General features: G+C 43.1%; 1 protein-coding gene across 4 annotated transcripts in view; it reads right to left on the bottom strand.

Moving 5' to 3' along the window:
- Positions 1–5,539: 5,539 nt before the first annotated feature.
- The window catches only part of GFOD1 (Gfo/Idh/MocA-like oxidoreductase domain containing 1), a 74,157-nt gene continuing 60,479 nt past the window's right edge, over positions 5,540–19,217 (bottom strand). For all 4 annotated transcript variants that reach the window (XM_065052397.1, XM_065052399.1, XM_065052398.1 and 1 more), the window contains exon 2: positions 5,540–13,166. In XM_065052397.1, the coding sequence (XP_064908469.1) occupies positions 12,247–13,166 (920 nt within the window). In that variant the 3' untranslated portion in view covers positions 5,540–12,246. The remainder of the gene's footprint in view (positions 13,167–19,217) is intronic.

Below are 19,217 nucleotides of genomic sequence, written 5' to 3'. Positions count from 1 at the left end.
AATGTCCTGCTTTCTGGTGGTTGTTGCACAGAATAATGGAAAGCCATAAAAATCCCAGAACAATTTCCCCGTAAATTTCCAAATTACACTACGATTATTATCATCTGCCTCTCCAGGTAATGATTTGTAGCCATTACCACTGATAACTTGACAGTGTGAACTGAGTGTTCTCTGAAGGGTTTTGGACCAGAAATCCTTGATAACTGAGCAGTGTGGTCTGTAGGGTGCCAGCAAATACACTCCTCTAACATCCTTTCTTGAAACACAAAACAGAGATGCAGTTTTGTGCTGACTCTGGCTTTTTCAGGCTGATTGATTATTTTAGTGATTTTTCTAGTCAGCACATAGATCTGGTGCTAATTCTATCAGCTTGGTTTTAAAATCGATGCATGGAGAGTGCAGTGTCTTTCACCTTGGAATTATGCAACGTATATTCACTTAGATAAAGCTGTTGATACTGGCTTTGGTGTTGCTAGCACTTTTCTAAACCAACGAATTCAAACGTAGACTGTGCAGACAACTCCAGCTTATTTGGCATCCACAAACTGCAGCAGCATATTAAGCATTAATTATATATGACTACATTAATTATAATGAATGAGAATTATATTAGGTTTAAGAACTATTTAAAGGGAACTAGAAATTAAAGCAGCAGGATTTAGTATCTGGCTGTCAGAGACCTGATCTGCATGGCCTTGGGCAGCATGGTTTGCCATTCTGTCTCTAGCTTTCCAAATGACAAGGCGAAGGTAATGGTATGTACCTCCTTTGTAAAGCTGATGAGATCCTATTTTAAACACAAATATAACTATATATATAAATAACAGCATGTGATTTCGTATCTTTCAGCACTACAGTTTTAAAATCCTTTTTTTAATGCCAAATAGTTCAGCCCACTCAGTCCGTAAAAGGAGAAAAATCCTGTCAAAAATTGCCTTTAAAACAAACAAACAAACAAACAAACGAACAGAAGCTGCAAGTAAATTAAAATTATATGAAAATATTACTACTTGTAAGAGTATTTCCAAGTAAGCTGAAATTCTGTAAAGGGCTGACCTTGTAACTGGTCTGGAATGAGACATTTCTATCACCTTAGACATTTGGAGGGTACTCTGACAGTGGCATTTGCAGTGATGGGTTCAGCCACTGGGAGAGGGCTAACCTAATAATCCAAGAAGGAAATTCAGAAACAAAGAGGAATTCATTAGAGAGTGATCTCAGCAACTTCACCTCTGCCTCCACCTTACCAGGTGTGAAATGGAAATAAGCACAACAGCTCGGTTTGTGGGGATTTGTTAATCTTCACAAGGCACGTCATACGTGTGAGGCGGCACAGACGAAGTTTGCCAAATGTGGGTGGATAGCTGTGAGCTTTGTTAGTTCAGCAAGTGACTCAGTCCTTTCTTTTCCATAGAGGCCTTGTTCCTGCTCTCAGCCTAAACAACAGGAATTACTCCCAGCTAGCGAGGTCTGTGGCCAAAAGGGCAGGGCGTCTCTCAGGAAGTAGTTTCTGCTGTCATGGAATTGCAAGCAAAAGGCGTAGAAAAACAAATGGGAAAATAGTCAATTTTAGCCAAAAATGGCATGCTGAAACAGGTTGTCACAGCTTATACCCGAACTTCCTCTCACTGAGGCAGAGATAGACTCATTTTTTAACACGCTAGTTTTGTAATACCAACATCCTTCCATTTTACCAGCCGGTTCTCAACTCTCAGCTATGTCCGTAGCAGCAGATCAAGCACCCAGGACAACCCTGCAGCAGTAGGGCCAGTTGGCACAGAATGGCCATGGCCCTATTTTTTAATTTCATAATCTCCAACACCAGGTGGTTACAAGCAGCTTGCTGAGTGGGAACAATGGGAACATTCTGCTGCATGCTAACTTCCTAACTGTGCCATGGAAAGGATATAGAAGAATATAAGTTGATCTAAGCCAAAACCCATTCTTGGGACATTTGTAACAATCTAACAGGATGAAGAGTCAATTGTCAGAGCACAGGAATGTTCTTGTTTCCTGTGAATCTGTTTTTTATCCCAGTTCTGACTTTTCACTGTCTTTCTGATCACCTTCCTTCTTGAGTTGGAGGGCTTGTCACAGTGTAAGGCTTCTTTTCATCACAGATACTTTCAGAAGCTATAATGACTTGCACCACTGAAAAGAAATGTTAAAAAAGTAGCATTTTTGGGACAGCGGTGGGGAAAAAAGCCACCAAAGAAAATGTATTATGCTACAAGTCAAGCTCAATTTCCAACTATTTCTGCGTTCTCAAAGTCTGAAATGCAGGGCTGAGCTTTTTCAGGTTTGGCTGAAACGCTGTGTAAAGCTTACTTTCATAAACAACAAAGCTGGTTGCATTCGGAGGCTGTTGTCAGTGCCTGGATGCAATATGATAATTTATGTGAAAGTCTTTAGTCTGCAAGATGTGATTAAATGCAAAAGGCAGAGTGATTACAACAGATTGGAGCAGACTCTGAAAATCTTCTCTAAAAATCGGTATATACATCACTTTCATGCTGGAAGAAGGGGCCTCCAGTTTCTTAGGAAACACTTGCTTACATGTATATCCTTTTGTATGGAAATACAGAACTTAAAATTGTTTTCATCTATCCGTTCCCTTTTATTTTGGGCTTGTTTATTATTCTGCAGTTACTCTACCAGCTCTTTGATCTGATGAAAAAAGCACATTTCTGGCAGTCAGCAGACCTGGTTTCTATTTACATTCTGCTATTAAAGTGATCTGGCATAAATTGCTGTCAACGATGATTCAGATCAGGGAACTGATCTGCCTGAAAACTAACCCGGTAAGAAAAGCCCACGTTGTTAGTTTTCAGCTAAATCCACGTTAACCAGGTGGCTGCACACATGCTCCCCAGTGCCAGTATTCGGAGAAGGCAGGAACAAGCAGCTGGGGACAAGAGTAAGGACTGGTGCCCCACGCCTGTCAGCAGCCAAGCCTCAGCCCTCAGTCACTACTCGTGGAGCTGCAGTTGCTCATTTTGAAGCATAGATGCAGTGCCACACCAAGGTCTGCAGTGCTAAATTCACTAGTTGGTGCACTCCCAGGTGGAAAATATATTGCAAAAGGCAACATATGCAGGAGGCAAGTGTTAGCTGGTACTAAACTAGTGCTGTGGGACAAATGGCAGGTCTGGTGGCTTGAGGGCTGCCTGCTGGGGATGCCTGATGGAAGTTTCTTCCTTCCATGTTGAGGGTGATGGCTGCAGCCGTGACCAGCACAGGCACATGGGCCTGAGCAGGTCAAGCAAGAAGGACCTGGGTGCTCTTGGGCTGCAGCAGCCGTTCCCCCAGCTCCAGCCCCGGGAAACACTGCTCTAGGAAGCTTTCTCACCCCCATTTGAGCTGCTCTGGGTTATCACATGGGGCAAAACCCCCCTTTTTTCTGTGCAGTCACAGATGTCCACTCTGAAATGGGGGTTTTCCCCTGGCAACGCACAGACACTAAGAGCTCCACGGCTTTCCACTGCCCAACAGGAATCAGTAACAAGGGCATTAAGTGTGACTTCTCCTTGGCACAGCAACACTTTTTAATAAGCCCTGCCCCAGCAAACTCTTGATTCTCAAAGAGAACAATGCAATGCATTTAACATTCTTCTGATTAATTTTTATGGCTACAAGCCACCCATTGTTTTTACTACATAGCTGCTAATCAAGTGGCTCCAGAAAATGGCAGAACAAGCCAGGGGGGCTGTGGAAGCCTTGGTTCTTTGAAAACTATGGAAAATGGCAAGAGGTTTTCCCCCTCATCCCCGTTTTTGCAGTTTGTTTTGAAAGCAGAACTCTTACTTGGGCTCATAAATCTACACTTAAGTGTCTCACTATGGTGACCCGCGTTTGAAAATGTTTACCTTAGCATTTATGTAGGCTCATTAGTGTGGAATGTTTTTACTCACTCTTGCATTTGCACTTACCTATACAGTTATATATTGTGTGCTGTGACTGTGTACTAATAATCCCACTGTCTCTCTGACACTCTTTCAGAGGAATTGCTCCCCTAGGTGCCATTTTCCAAAGATTTCTACGTTTTACCTTTGAAATTGAAGTAGGTCTTGTTTTACTATGAAGTAAAAGGATATACCATAAAATTTGGCCCTATTTTGTTTCAGTGGCTAATTGATTAGTTGGAGACAGTAATCTGGAAACCTGGGCAAGGTTATACTACATTTGTCCATGAGGGCAAGGCAAGCATTGAAATATAACTCCTGAAGACATGGGCACTGATTCTTTTTTGACTTGTGCTTTTCTCCTCTTCAGCTTAAGAAAATAATGTGTATTAAAACTGATTAAAATGTATTTTATGTGTATATAAGCAACAGTACCTCTTAAAAATGTGATAGCTTCGATGGTAGCAGTAGAAGTAGCTAACATGCTTCATTTCTGGGATGAAGTGAATGCTGTACCTGCTCCTTACATTTTTATATATATGAAAAATATACAGTTCACAAGATCATGTGATCTGGGGGGAATGTGCATTGTAAGTGATGATGATTTCCCATCCTTTCACAGATTTATGTCTCAGATTTGCTGTACTTTCACAGTGCCTGGGAAATCAGTGAGCACTGACATGAATAGAACCCAACATCTTCCTGTGTGCTCTGCTTTAGAATAGAAAAAGCTACATAGGAAATGCTCTGTCCCTTTTACAAATCAGTCACAGAGGCAATAAATCTTTCCTCAGAGCCTAGAACTTCCCACTGCTTCGCATTGTCTTCTGCTTCGTACTCTAGTGAGGTTTTTCGCCAGCATCAGAGGGGCTGCGGAGTAACGAGCTCCTCTCTAGGGTGATGAAATACCCAGACCCAAGGGGAAAAAGGAGCACTTGGGTAAGCAGAAAGACAGGACAGCTGCTGGCGGGTGGGAGTGAGGATCAGGGAGGCAGGTGGATGTCGCTGGGGAAGCTGAGGACAGGGAAAGCAAAGGCATCCCAGGACAGCAATAGGGAGGCAGGGAGGACAGCCCTGAAATGATCTCCAGGTTGTGCTCAGCAGGGCTGCCCAGTGCCCCAGTTTTGCTGTGCCACTGGACGTGGAATCGTAGAATGTCCTGAGTTGGAAGGGACCCACAAGGATCATGGAGTCCAGCTCCTGATCCTGCACAGGACAACCCCACAGGTCACATCATGTATCTGAGGGCTTGTCCAGTCTCTTCTTGAACACTGTCAGGCTTGGGGCTGTGACACCTCCCTGGGGAGCCTGTTCCAATGCTCCACCACCCTCTGGGGGAAGAACCTTTTCCTAATGTCCAGCCTAAACCTCCCTGAACATATTGACATCCACCTGCAATAAAACCAGATGCCTCCTCAGGACACATGACTCCAGCAGGAGTTAGCTCAGGCCTTGTCATAACATTAAACCTTCTTCTTTCTCTCCCTCCATCACAATCCCCACTCCCAAGCAAAAGCCCGTGTGTTTTACTCCGATGTGTTGAACTTAACAAGCCAGCCAGAAACCAGGCAAAGGCGATAGTTATTACCCTCCCTGCCCCCCAGTAAACTGTAGGGAAGAACAACAGACAGCTGAGATCACATCCTTTTACATTTTTATTTGCCAGTTAAGATCCTTTTATTCCATCAATGCAAATATGCAGAACAGCAGGAAACCATGTTTTAAGCAGCACATACCAGTTGGCTGAGAATAAACTAACTACATTCCCCAAGCAATGTAAAAGTAACAATGCACATCATCTTCCAGAAGAAGAAACAAACAGATATTGCAGCCGAGAGGCACAGCAGGCAGCTTCCGTACAAAGTAGTTTGGCTATTTAAAATGCTAGAACCAGTCCTTGCCTGTTTCTCCAACCCCATCCCCCACCCCCAAAAGTCCTACTATAATTTAACCACTTTTTTTTTTTTTGCTATCTACATAATATATAAAATATAAACTCTGTTTACTTATAACACTTACTTCTCTTGATAAATAGCTCTTTAAAATATCTACTGTACATATGTCCATGCGTTGACATTATATATATATATATATAGCATTTATATATATGTATGTATGTCTGAAAAACAATAAATATATACTTAATAATGACAAAGCAACAAACTGAACATATTCTCATTTTCAAAACCAAATAAAAGAAAACCAGTACAGAGAGAAACAGCGAGTGCCGCTTGCGAAGCACAGCATAGCAGGGAGGCTTTGATTCCCGCCCTGGCCGGGCATTCTGTGTGCCACCTACTCGAGCAGTTGTGGTGTTAGCATATTCTTTAATGAATCTGTTGTCCGAAGTTACTGCGAGTTGTAGGTTAGCCACCCTGTATGCCATGTGTAACACAGACTGAGGAACAAAGAAGACCCGCCTCATGGCTTGCAGTGGAATGAGAAACGGAAAGGGGAGGGAAGCGAGTCTGACAGCTGGTGTAAAAAGAAAAGTAATGGACAGCACATGGCTGGAAGGTCACAAGTAACTATGGTAAACAAGTTAACAGAGTTAAGTGCTTTTAAAGACGATGGCTGGCACTGCTGCAGAAAGTATCTTGATTATCTGTAGCCAACTCCATGTAATGAACCAGTTTTCCCACTGCCACAAGAAGACACAAATGGAACCCAGATGGTCATATTCAGATGCTAGAAATGGGGTCACTGCATGACACTGTGAGGCTGCAGGTTCAGAGCCAAACCTGCCCAAGGGCAGCTGAATTCACTGAACGTCCTTAATGGATGTTCACTGAACCTTACGGATGGGATTTTTTAAAGTATGAACTTTAAACAAACAAACAAACCACAAAACACACTTGTCCCCAAACAGTTAATTTCACACATGCCAAAACATAATACAAGATGGATTTTTTTTTTAAAACTTTTCATTTCAAAACAGCATTCTTTAAAAATGTAACTTAATCCTGAAAGAAAAAATGCAAATGACCTTCTACAAACATGTTTTGTGTTCAGTTTTGGACTGACCATAGCCATTCTGTTTATTCATTTAACTGAAAATGCTGAATAAAAGCTATTTCAGTTTGACCTAAGCTGATACCCTTCATTCCCCAACCCCAAGGCTTTGACTTGGCAGTTTAAAAAAAGTCATTACTTGCCTGGGCTCTGGCTCCAGTAAGTCATGAGGTTATGACATCGGTTCATGAATGCAGCATTATGTATAGTCCCGTTTACTTAAAATTACTTGTTTTCATAAGCAAATGGAAGTGGGCAGTTATTGTTAAGGGGAAACTTTTTATTGGACAGACTTCATCCAGCAGCTCAAAAGAGAGAAAACTGAAAGCAGATAAGACTGCCAATTATTATTCAGCCATACTTCATCTCTAACATTTACAAACTTTGCTCCCCACAAGTAACAACTTCAACAACAAGAAACTGCTGTCCTGAATATCCTGCCATTTGACAACTAGTCCTGGATACCCAGAGAGCACTGCAGAGCTCAAACAGTCCAGCGTGGAGTTTCATATATACTTAAAGGTGTATCACTGGGCCACTGGAACATTACACCAGTGTTGAGTATCCGCACAAAGCAAAAAGTCTGCTGGGTACTTTTAAACCCTTGTAAAAACAGAACTCAACAGTTACTAGACTTCATGAATGGTGGTATTTTATACTGAAGGCCATAGATAAAAGCCAAATATAAAAATTATCGGCAACAAGAAATTCTTCCATCAGCGATTTCTGAATCTCTGCAAAGACACCATCAAGATACTATGTTTATCTTTACCCACCAAATATATATTTTTTGTTTTCTTTTTTTCTTTTTTTTTGGTAGAGAAATTAGTACTTTTAAATGGAGTCTTTCCCACATTTGTATGGACACAGAAATAAATAACAGAGAAACTGAGTTGTCCTTGCACTGTGGCCACACGCAGCAGCAAAGCCTCCTTTTCTGAATGGCTGAACTTTCAGGACAGCTGCTCCCTTGTATGGTCACTGATTCAAAAGCCATACAAAAGAAGGAAACACTAAGTACAAAGTGGAGAGTGCCTCTGATTGCCCTCATCTGGCTGGGTAGGAATTTCTCATGCTTTCAGCCAAAGCAAAGGATGAACTCCACAGCAGCCCATCCTGAGCCTAAACTCATCTGTGCACGCCCCGATTCTCTGCCGTGTTGGCTGCACGGGTAAGGATGTATCATCTCTACTTGGTATTTTCTAACTACACAGCTAAAGTACTCCTAATTGAACACATGCATGATATTAGATAGAGGAGCCCCAAGCACTTGCAGAGTTGTTATGCCTCCATGTAGGACCTCAGTGAGTTCAGCACTGAGGACATGCACGAATCTGGCAGGAATATAGGACAGATGCTGCTTCCCCGAGGGCCGGGTCCCTTCTTGGGCTCCCAAACACAGAGGTGGGGCAAGGCTGCTGCTGTCACATCAGGAGGTGCAGCCCTCACCTTCTGCCTGACCAGCATATATTCTCCCTGTTGGTGCAGGCATATAGGTCATATAGGTACCAGACTGCATAAACACCTCCCTGTCACTGCCTGCTGCAGCCACCACTCTCCCTTTGAGCACATGGAAGGACTGGACTTGTGGGCTGCTGTCTCACAGCACAGGGTTGCCCTACCCCTGGTGTGGACCCCAATGCAATTCCCATGCAAAATAAGACATCATCTCTCAGCTGACAGTCCTAGCATTGGAACAGACCCCTGCAGAGCAGCAGAGTGTTTCTCATGGGCTCCCCCCTTTGGCTCTTTTGTCTTTGGCAACAGACCATAATGTTCAGTATCCTGCATACATCGGTTGATGGCAAAGGAAAACCTCTCCAACAGCACCCCCAGGGAAGAGGAATGAACATTCCTTACCTAGGGCATGAACAAGCTCATTTGGGGGCTACTGAAAATTCCAGCAGTAGCCACAGTTTGGCTATTAGGCCTGCACCAATTCTAGCAGCATTAATCTCAAATCTTGTGGCACGGCGTTAAAGAACAGCATTAAAAGTGCAATTCCAAATATACGTTTCCTGGTGTGGTACTGCCTTTGAGCTCAATCAGGTCCATCTCTGCTATATGCTGCCCAAATTCTCAAACCCCATGTGAACTCCAGAGACTGCTTAGGGCAATGTAATGTACTTTGAACTGTACCAAAAGAGCAGAGGGCTTGATGCTGCCAAGAAAGATCCCGGACTGTAAAGTAATAATACCTCAGAATAGTAATACACATTCTATAAATAAACCAATTCCTTCCTCCGCTAAGCCAGGTGGAAGTTTAGTATCTTTACACTTGACACTACAGCACCTTCACCTCCTACGGGATGGAAAAACTGTCACACAATCCTGAACGTATGCAGTAACTGCTGCCATCCCACTTAGGTAACAAGTTCATCTAAATCGAGCAGATCTCTGCTGTCAGAAGAGGAGGTCCCACCCTGGCCCTGCTCTTTCTGCCTGCCTCTCAGGGACCAGCACAACGAGGTAGACAGGATTTGCAAGCCAGCACTAATCCTAGCATCAGATGGCTGTGAAACCAAAGCATTAGATTTTCTTTCTGCTAAGCAGTGCTATCTGTATCAGTAAGTCTGCACAGAGGAGGGATTATGTCTGTCACCTAAACCTTTGGATCCGGGACAGAAAGGTTGAGCTCAGTAGTACTATCCCTACACACTGTGTCTTGCCTGGGGACTGCTCTCTGCAGGGGTGGGGAACAGGACTCCAGCATATCGTTATATCGTTTTTCAGCTGGCATCACAATACCCAGGAGGACACAGGAAAAAAGTAAATAAAGACAGGAAAAACTGTCAACATTTCTGAACCAAAATGAGGTGCACAGTCATTCCAGCACAATGGCCAAACCACTAAGAAGCAAGACTCACAAACATTTTGGTCCATGTTTTGTTCCAGTTTTGGGTGATGTTTAACTAGACATGGTTAATTATCCACTGGGCTTGCACTCATGACTTGAATTAGACACTATTTTCAATAAATGCTTTTTGCTTTACTATAGGAAAAAACTCTTGATCCTTTTGGGGCTAGTTTCATTTTTCAGGAGAGAGATGATTTCTTGATCAAATTCTCTCTTCTGGTATTTCTCTGTATATTTTTCAGGGCAGGAACTGGATAGCATGGTACAACATGACAATTATAATGGCAAATTCCTGTTGGCACAGTTACCACCACAGGAATTCTCAGAGGTTTTTAGGAAAAACATCCAAACTTGTCAAAGGCTGCTTCCAAGAAGAAATGATGAAAGCTTTCCCAAGGTCTTAGCAGAAGCGCTCAGCCCCAGAGACAGTTGCTAGAACTGGCAGAACAACATGGATAGAAACAATTCTCTATTTGGGTGTGGTCTTGCAGTATTACATTATTCCTTCATCAGTCACACTATTACACTTTGGGGAATATTTCATGAAGAGTCAGGCATGTGCTCTCCAAAAATTAAATACACATTAATAATTTTGCGGTGGGAGTCAAGTTTCCTAACTTTAGCCACCTAAGCATTTAGAAGCCAAGATTCTCTGCAAAGGACAAGGATGGGAATTTCCAATGGGCACCTTCTTCTATATCAATCTTGGGATGAACTGAGTCACCCTTTGGAGAGCTCTCTCTGTATTGATTACCGTGTTCTTGCACAGCTGATCAGGACAAGACACTCAGCTTTCGGCTGACTAAAGTCAGTTGAGCTGAATCACACTACTGATGCCCTCCTGTTCCAAACCATGAAGCTTTAAAACTGGGAACACGACAGAGAGGAGCACACAGCAATCAGACAGAGTAATTTGTAGAAGCCTCTACAGAAGCCCTTAGTGCTCCTAAAATTAGCAAAACTGTGTTTTTAAAAAAATCTAAATTATTCTGACAGTTCTCTTTCTATCCTAAAATGGCAACACTAATCTGATGGCGTTGAGAAAGAGGGTCATAATTTCTTTTTTAATTTACTGCTCATCCAAATGTTCTCTTCTTTCCCCTAGTCAAAATTAACAAAAAAAACCTGAAAAGGTTTTTCTCAAGTTTAGTATAATTTAGTGCTTTATGCTTGTGTTCTACTTTTTTTCCTATCTGAGAACCTAGCACTGTAAACACATGAGCACTGGAGCAGCTTTATGCAGAAAAATCAGCATCCCTGTTTACTGGGATAATTAATGTGCCTTTCACTATATTCTTTCAATAATATATTAATGAAATAATATATTATTTCAAGACTGCAATCTAAAACATTAAAAAGAAGAACAGGACAAACACATCAGAAGAGTTTGCCCACCCCTGCACTGACGACAGGGAATGATGACTACAGTACCAGGAGCCGGTCACTTTAAGGAGATGAAAAGGTGGGGGTCTTGTGTAATTTTTTCCCCCTGGAAATGGACGGGAAATTTTCTCATCTCTTTTGTTTCTCACTCACACTCACCACTCGTTGAGTGTCCACCTAAAACCAAAATACGTGATGAATTAACTCAAAAGTCAGTCCCAGACACAGGAAATTGTGTGTAAACCTTCATAAGACTAGCCTGAGTTCAGCTGTATAATAAAATCCACTGTCACTACTGTGTCATGCCACTTGCCATTCATGAAGGTTTTGCACAACCCATTTTAACCAGCAAATCTGTGCAATTAATACTGACGCTTACCAGGAGCTCACAGAAGACCCTCCCTTCCCCAATACTGAGGCATATGCACTGTGGTTGAGGACTGCTTTGTTTTAAAAGCCACACATTTTCCTACTTAATTGTGCTTTAAAACAAACAAACAAATAAAAAACAACTAGCTAAACCAACACAGAGAAGCTCCTAACAAGCTGTATGAAAAGTGAGCTGCCAAGATTTTCCATATCATGTGACACTTTCATACCAAGTCCTGTTACTCTGTGTGTTGGTTAGAGGTGTAGTACTACAGCACGGCGGTGTCAGCTGTCATGGTAGGAACCATTCATGTCAGACATTACAGAAAATTTAATGACATGACAGCACCTTCACAGCCCTCTGGTAGGTAGGGGAAATCTTATAGGATCTTCCCAACCTTTCACAGTAAACACAATTGGATAATCTAAAGCACCTGCAAGCAGGAGATGAGTCCATGATATATCTTTCTGACCAGCCAGCTAATACTGTTATTAAAACAGTTAAGTTGTGTCAGCTCTTATGTCTCCTCTCTGTTTTGGGCATTTCTAAGGACCTTATCACTTTGGCATTTAGCCATCAACAGATTTAGTTGATCCAAACACCCTACTTCCTTCTCCATATCCTCAGCTGTTTCTAAGATGTCCAAGCCCTTCACAGGGGCTGAATTATCATCTCCCTCAAGAACTGTCTGGTTCCTATTCTTTCCCGGGAGCTGAGAGGAGCTAGCAGTACAGAGACATCCTGCTCTTCCGCATGGCTTCGCTGATTAAGTACGCCGGGCTCAGTTCTGGCTCCTCAGTCATGATTGAAATGTTCTGCCACTCCCCCAGCTGGTTGGACTTTTTAATGGTGTCCACCACGCACAGGGCATACAGACAGTCATCAAAAGTGGCAGCCATCGTGAGGGGCCTCCCGTCCCAGGTCCTCCTGTCGTCCTGGTCCTCAAATGCCTGTCGGACAGCTTGAACCATCTTAATGGTGCCTCGGAGGTAGGGGGATGGGATGTCACTGAAGGCCTTCTCTGGGAGTAAGGAGTTGCTGACCGGCGTGGAGTCTTTTAGCAGGAGCTCTCGCTGAGGAGAGCTGTTGCTCTGTCCGTAGAGATCAGTGCCTATTACAATCAGCCGTCCTGACGAACCCACCACAATAATGTCTTGTTTGAACTCCCCCGGGACATTGAAGTTGAGCGTCACCGTGCAGCACACACCGCCTTCCAGGACCATCTGAAACGTACAGAAGTCGTCACTGGTGATCTGCCGTATCCCTTTGATGTGGTCCGTCTGCTTTACGAAGGTCTTGAGCAACCCGTGCACTTTCACGGCCTTCTGGCTGGTGAGGAAGGTGAGGAGGTCGATGATGTAGGTGCCAACCGAGTGCAAGCCCCCGCCTCCCATCAGGTCATCACAGCTCCAGTTGTACTTCTTGCCCAGCAGGCTGCCGCTGTGAACCTGCACCTCACACACCAGCAGCTCCCCGACGTAGCCCTCCTGGATCAGCTGCTTCATCTTCACAAACGCAGGCAGGAAGCGCAAAACGTTCCCCATGATACTCATGAGCTTTGGGTAATAATGAGCTGCGGTCATCATCCTAAAGGCATCCAGGGGAGTCGCCGTTCGGTCGCAGATGACATTTTTTCCAATGCCTGAAAAACAATAAAAAAAAAAAATCGTCAACAAAAATATATCGATTGAGTAACCTCAAAGCCTTGAGGCTCTTCTTGAAGATTAAGCCAAGGAGAAAGATCCTTGAAAGAAGAAAACATTTCAATATGGTGTTAAAGGCAGAAAGATTACACTCTGGCATATTTCCAAAATGCATGTAACGGTTCCTCAAGCAACACAGTGAAAGTGCATCCCTTTTTATTTTCAAAATGCACTCATGCCTAAAAATCGCAAGAAGGTGAGCGCCTGGAGAGATAAGAAAGCAAGCTAAGGTAAGGTGGCCTGCTACCTCACGTTTGCCACCTTCTGGGAGCAGGTACAAAATGTCACCTTGCCTATCTCACAGACGTCTCTTCTGTGATTACCTGCCTGCGCATGGGCTTCCAAGAGCTGAATCTGAGCTTCAGATCCAAACCCCTGAAACATATGAGTAACACCACCTCACACCCACAGTAACTTGATGTATGTACACTGAAATGTCTGGGCTTGTCTTCTCACTTGTCTTGTTCCTTCATCCTTCCCGTTCAGACTGTTTAAGAGGCTCTGACTGGAGACAGAAGTACTGGGCTTGTTGCTTGATTCAAAACCTAGGTATTGCTTCTCACTCATAAAATGCCACGCTATTCTAACAGTGGCATTAATTTTTTGAAGCAGCTCTGTTGAAGTGTCAACCGCACATCCACAGTGCCAAGGGAGAGCCACGATTGCTCTAAAACAGGTCAAACGTAGCTGTGACAATCTGTTCCCTCACAGAATTGCCCATATGTGCCACACTGTTTACTGAAGCTTGGTTTACAATGGTCCTGTTTCATCTGGCCATCAAGGTGTGCAACTGAATGCAGTGCATGCTGACATGCCTGATAATGGTTTTATTATTGATTTCTCCTTGTCAATTACTTTCATTCTGTGCCCATCCACACATACAGTGACAGTCTCTAGTTTCCTTTATAGTTGCATACAAAGATTTTTTTTTTATGCTTAATGAACAACATTAGGTGAGCTACACAACACCTTATAGCACTAAATATGATCTTTGCCTTGAGAGCCTGGGGCTATAGCTGGGCCTGGCACTTAAAAGAGCAGGATTTGGTTCCTGTTTGATGGAGTCCAGATGAATAAATCTGGTTACTTGCTAAATCTGTTTGTGTTTAGATCCCTTTTCCCTTCAGATAGGTGAGAAATCCCTTCTTCTTTAAAATGCTAGTGAGAGGATAAAATTTTACTTGTTTTGGACCTGTTTGGATGAAGTCATATAAATACAGACAGATGGCATGGATCTGTCTAAGCCCACTTACATGAATATTTAACAGCCTGACTGGAAAAAGAAGGGGGTCACAGTCCAAACATTTAATAACCAGCTTATCCACAGTGCCTGTTCAGTCTTTGTCTGCTGCTATTTGAGTAGCTGAAAGCAGAGGGAGGACTGTCAACATTGAAGAGACAGTCACATCTAAGTAACAGCCAAGAAGGGAAAGATCTACCTTCAACTTGTTCCTATTTACCTTCTATTTAATTGGATAAGTAGAGATGTACTCATTTTCTTCTTGCATTGGGCAGGAATCCTCTATTCCATGGCCATGGTCTTCCTTTCTCACTTTTCTTTCATCTTTACAGACTGCTACTGAATTGACATTTTCAATCTTACAGCACTTCTTTTCCTGCTCCTGAATATTTTTTTTCTGCATCTGTTTGATACTAGAGAAAGCATGAATCCACCTGCCCAATATTCCTATAACTGGTAGCTCCAGCGATGCCATTTGCTACAGATAACTAATATAATACTCCTTGAGTTACGCAGACTCTTTGGAGAGAGATTTTAGTCTGGCAAATTATTTATCAAAATAAGGGAAATCTCTGTCAGACAAAACTTGCCTACAGTCAAATCTTGCTGAAGTAGTCATTTTGCCCCCAAAGAACCCATACGTACTGTGTCATCAACTAACCCGTTCACCACTGATCCATAAGCATCACTTTCTGCTCCAGCTCAGCTTCCATCATTCTGCCTCCCAGTCACCTGTCACATATTATCTGGGGTCTTTGCAGACACGAATCTCTCCAGATACGCAGTTCTACACATAAGCCTGTGAGTAAAAGGGTCTGCTTTCGCGAGGAATTGAAGCCTGGGGACAATCTTTTCCTGTATATTCAGTGCCGTGCACAGTGGGGGTCAGTCCTTCACTGTATGGTGCAGGGAACACTTGGGACTGCCACAATCTGAGTACAAAATGACGATTATAGATATGAAAGAGAAGCCTGTGGGGTTTTACGTGCCCTATATTCAAGAAAAAAATGCCATTAAGATCAGTGTAAGTCAGGCACACGTGCAGAGAAAAGGGAAGAGCCCTAAGTATTTGTATGGAGATGAGAAAAAAAGTGGAGTCCTATATTTCCTTCTTCTATGATTTCAACCTTTTTGGAAAGGTTGAAATCTTTTAATTACAGCAAATCCAAAATGCAAATGTTTTGAGAGCCTTCCTGTCTCTGTGCATATGCTGATAATACATGCTGTGCTTTTATCCCTGTCAGGGATTTAACCAGATTTTTGCTCGGTGCCCAGAAAGCTTTTATACTCTATTAAAGCTCGTGCAGGTTCTTTCAGCATGATGCTGCTCGGCACTTGAGTCTGAGCACACTACAGATCTTTGTCTCCCCTATAGCTGCAAATCTGCAAGCAGCCACATTAGCTTTCTTGAAGAAGGGAGAAAGCATGAAAGGTTTGCTTAATTTAATTTAGAAAAATCCTCTGGTGTATTCATGCAACAAGAATAAGAAACAGGCAGATCAAAACGCCATCGCTTTCTGCTCTCCTCCCTCTGCTCTCTTCGCAAAAGGAGAAGGAAAAAAGGCACCTTCCCTTTGAGCCGTTCTCTAAAGCAGCGACAGGCAGAGCAGAGGGCAGCATGCAAGGAAAAACTTCCCTTCCCAACACTGATGGTCTTGTGCAAAGGTGGGTTCTGGCTGCAGGTGCTTCTCTGGCAACTGACCCCCTTCTCCTGGCCTGGGGTGAGGGCCTAATCCTGTCAACATTTGGACAAGACTCTCTAAGAAAGGATCAACTGTTAACTGCTTGTTGTTCTGTCAGTGTGTTACGCCGTTTCACACATCTTTGAAAATCACACCACAGCAAACAGCAAGAACTTATTAATTACATAAAAGCAGGGAAGCACCGTCGACTTGTTTCAGCAAGAAGGTGCAAGGTATTTGTCTGTAGTGATAAGCAACAGAGTCAAATACATCTCATTGTATGAAAAGATATACACCCCTTCTACATGCATCAATAAATCTAGTATACAATCCTACAGTTCTCAATCAAGCAACTTCTGAGTATTACAGTTTCTTGAGTTCTTCGGTAAAATGAAGAAGAAAAATAATTTAACTACACCTTTTAAACACCTCCAGGGATGGTGACTCCACCACTTCCCTGGGCAGCCTGTTCCAATGCATAACAACCCTTTTGTGAAGAATTTTTTACTAATATCCAATCTGAACCTCCCCTGGCACAACTTGAGGCCATTTCCTATTGTCCTGTCACTTGCTACTTGGGAGAAGAGACCAGTGCCCTCCATGCTACAACCTCCTTTCAGGTAGCTGTAGACAGTGATCAGATCTCCCCTCAGCCTCCTTTTCTCCAGGCTGAACAGCCCCAGTTCCCTCAGCTGCTCCTCATCAGACTTGTGCTCCAGACCCCTCACCAGCTTCATCGCCCTTCTCTGAACTCTCTCTAGGACGTTATGGTTGAACTCTATGATCCTAAGGGTCTCTTCCAGCTGAAATGATTCTAGGGTCATTCCTTTTGAGGGCTCTGCACAGCCTTCACCCCAGGCTCTCTGCTTGGCTGTGCTTCACAATGAGAGACAGAGCAATGCCAGCCAGATGGTGAGTGACATGACGTGACACAGAATAGGAAAGGTCTCGCTTCTGGCCAGCCCAAGTCCAAAGCTGAAGTTGGGCAACGTGTCTCCCAGCAAAGCTCCCATGAGAGCAGGCTGACTCTCTGAAGTCCACCCACAGCTGCCGTGCAGGGCTTCAGCCTCAGACCCGTTCCCTGACCCAACGGTCCAGGCACTGACAGCCAGAAACACAAAGAACCCGCATTAACTGACACCAGGCTGTGGTGCCAATGAGCCACCTGGCTCACAGGCATGACGGACACAAGGTGGCAACCAGATTAGACCCACCAGGTCTGCTTCCCTGAACCCTCTATCTTCTCCCTCCAGCAGGAAAACACAAATAATGGTGGAGCTGGACAATGCCCATCCATAAGACAGACCCCATCCCAAGGCCAATGACATAGGTATAACTTCCTCTAGCAGTCCTTAAAAATTTGAAAGGACATGCGTTTGAGCAAAATGACACAAGAGAATTTGACTTCTGCATTTGATTGCTAAAGACTGAAAGATGGCAACATCTGACAACTGCTTGGTTCCTCTTTAAAAGGAACCAAAGTTTCCAGAGCAGGTCCACATCACAAAACCACTACTAACACTAGTGTCTTCTTGCTTCTCAGTGTCTCACAAGGAAAGTTGGGGGCTGAATGGTCCATCTTGACTATTCTTAATCTCCCAGGGTGTATGTATCTCCCAAGGCAAACATCAACAACTTAGATACCAATCTGCACTTATTTTAAGAAGGTTATTTAAGAACACTGATCTCTGAAGAAGTACCTGTCTAATCGACTCTCTAGAAGCAGCTGTGGAAATAGAAAATAACTGTCTGTACTATCATTAGTGCTACTATTTGTTCGAGTGAAGATTTCTCTAGCACCTTTTACTGGAAAGTCAACTTGTCATCATGACCTAATGGCTTGACACTCCCCCACAATTATTTTTGTGAGGAAGTCATGTGATTTATTTCCAAACCTCAGCCTTAATTTTTGGAAAAAGGAAGCCCTTCTGATGTTGAGATAATTTTGAGCATCAAACAGCCCAGAAGTGGGTAGAGAGCAGTACACCTCAGGTTAGTAGCATCTCTTTTTTTTTTTTTTTCTTCCCATGCAAATGCAGAGGAAGAGTAAGGAACTAGAGTAAGAATTTAACTTCCAATTTTAAAATGCTTGGTGTTTGCAGCTATTCATTTTACGGAAGGTTCTAGCTCCTTGGCTACCAGCAGCCCAGGTTACTTTGTCCCTGTCACATTCCTCTCCCACACAGCATAAAACGAGCAGAGCTCCCAGGCCCACAGCACAGGGAGGGTACAGCAGCTGTAACCAGCACAGGGCTCATCAGTTCTGAAACCTGTAATGTCAGCTTTTTACCCCTCTGCTCTGATTGCTTCAAATACGGACAGAAACATTTTCACTTGAAAAAAAAAATAAAGGGTGCCCATCATTGAACTGGAACAAGACTAGTCCTCTATTTGCCTCAGGACATGAGAACTCAATACAATATTTTCTCCTCCTCCTATTCACAAGAAAAGAAAAAAGGGCTCTATTTGGAGTCTGGGCATATAATCAAAACCTCTACTGGCATCAGACAGATTCGTTAGTTAGCATTTGCTACCTGTTGCTCTTGGTCAGCAAGGGGTGAAAGAAAGGGAAAAATAAGGTTTTGGTGGGCTAAGGTAAATTAGTCAGCAGAAAAATATATTTCTAAAGTTAAAGAGGAACTATCAGCATTCAAGGAACAGTCAGAGAGTTCCAGCAAATACAGGAGTGGTGGAAGAGCATCCTTACCAGGTTAGTTCAAATGGATTCTTTTAAACACTTAAAGATTTATATCAGATTATAGTATCTTCTTCGAATCCATTTTTATTGTTTGAAAACTAGCTAATAAAAAATTACATTCCAATGGTGGCAATCCACATTATCATATTAATGGTTACAATAAATAAATACGGGCAAATTTTTCTTCTCAGATTTTGACCATTGCAACTGTTGTTGCCTTTGGATCCTATGCAGAATCAGAGGGCAGATCATCTTTGAACTCAGTTCTGTTCACAGCTTGTAAGACATGTTGCAGTATGTGCTGTATTATTAGTACACACATTATTAGCTATAATCAGATCACAGTTTCTGTCCTAATGCAGTTTGACAT

Source organism: Columba livia, chromosome 2, assembly GCF_036013475.1.
Source record: "Columba livia isolate bColLiv1 breed racing homer chromosome 2, bColLiv1.pat.W.v2, whole genome shotgun sequence".
In the NCBI taxonomy this organism is placed as follows: Eukaryota; Metazoa; Chordata; class Aves; order Columbiformes; family Columbidae; genus Columba; species Columba livia.
This window is presented reverse-complemented; position numbering and strand designations above follow the sequence as displayed.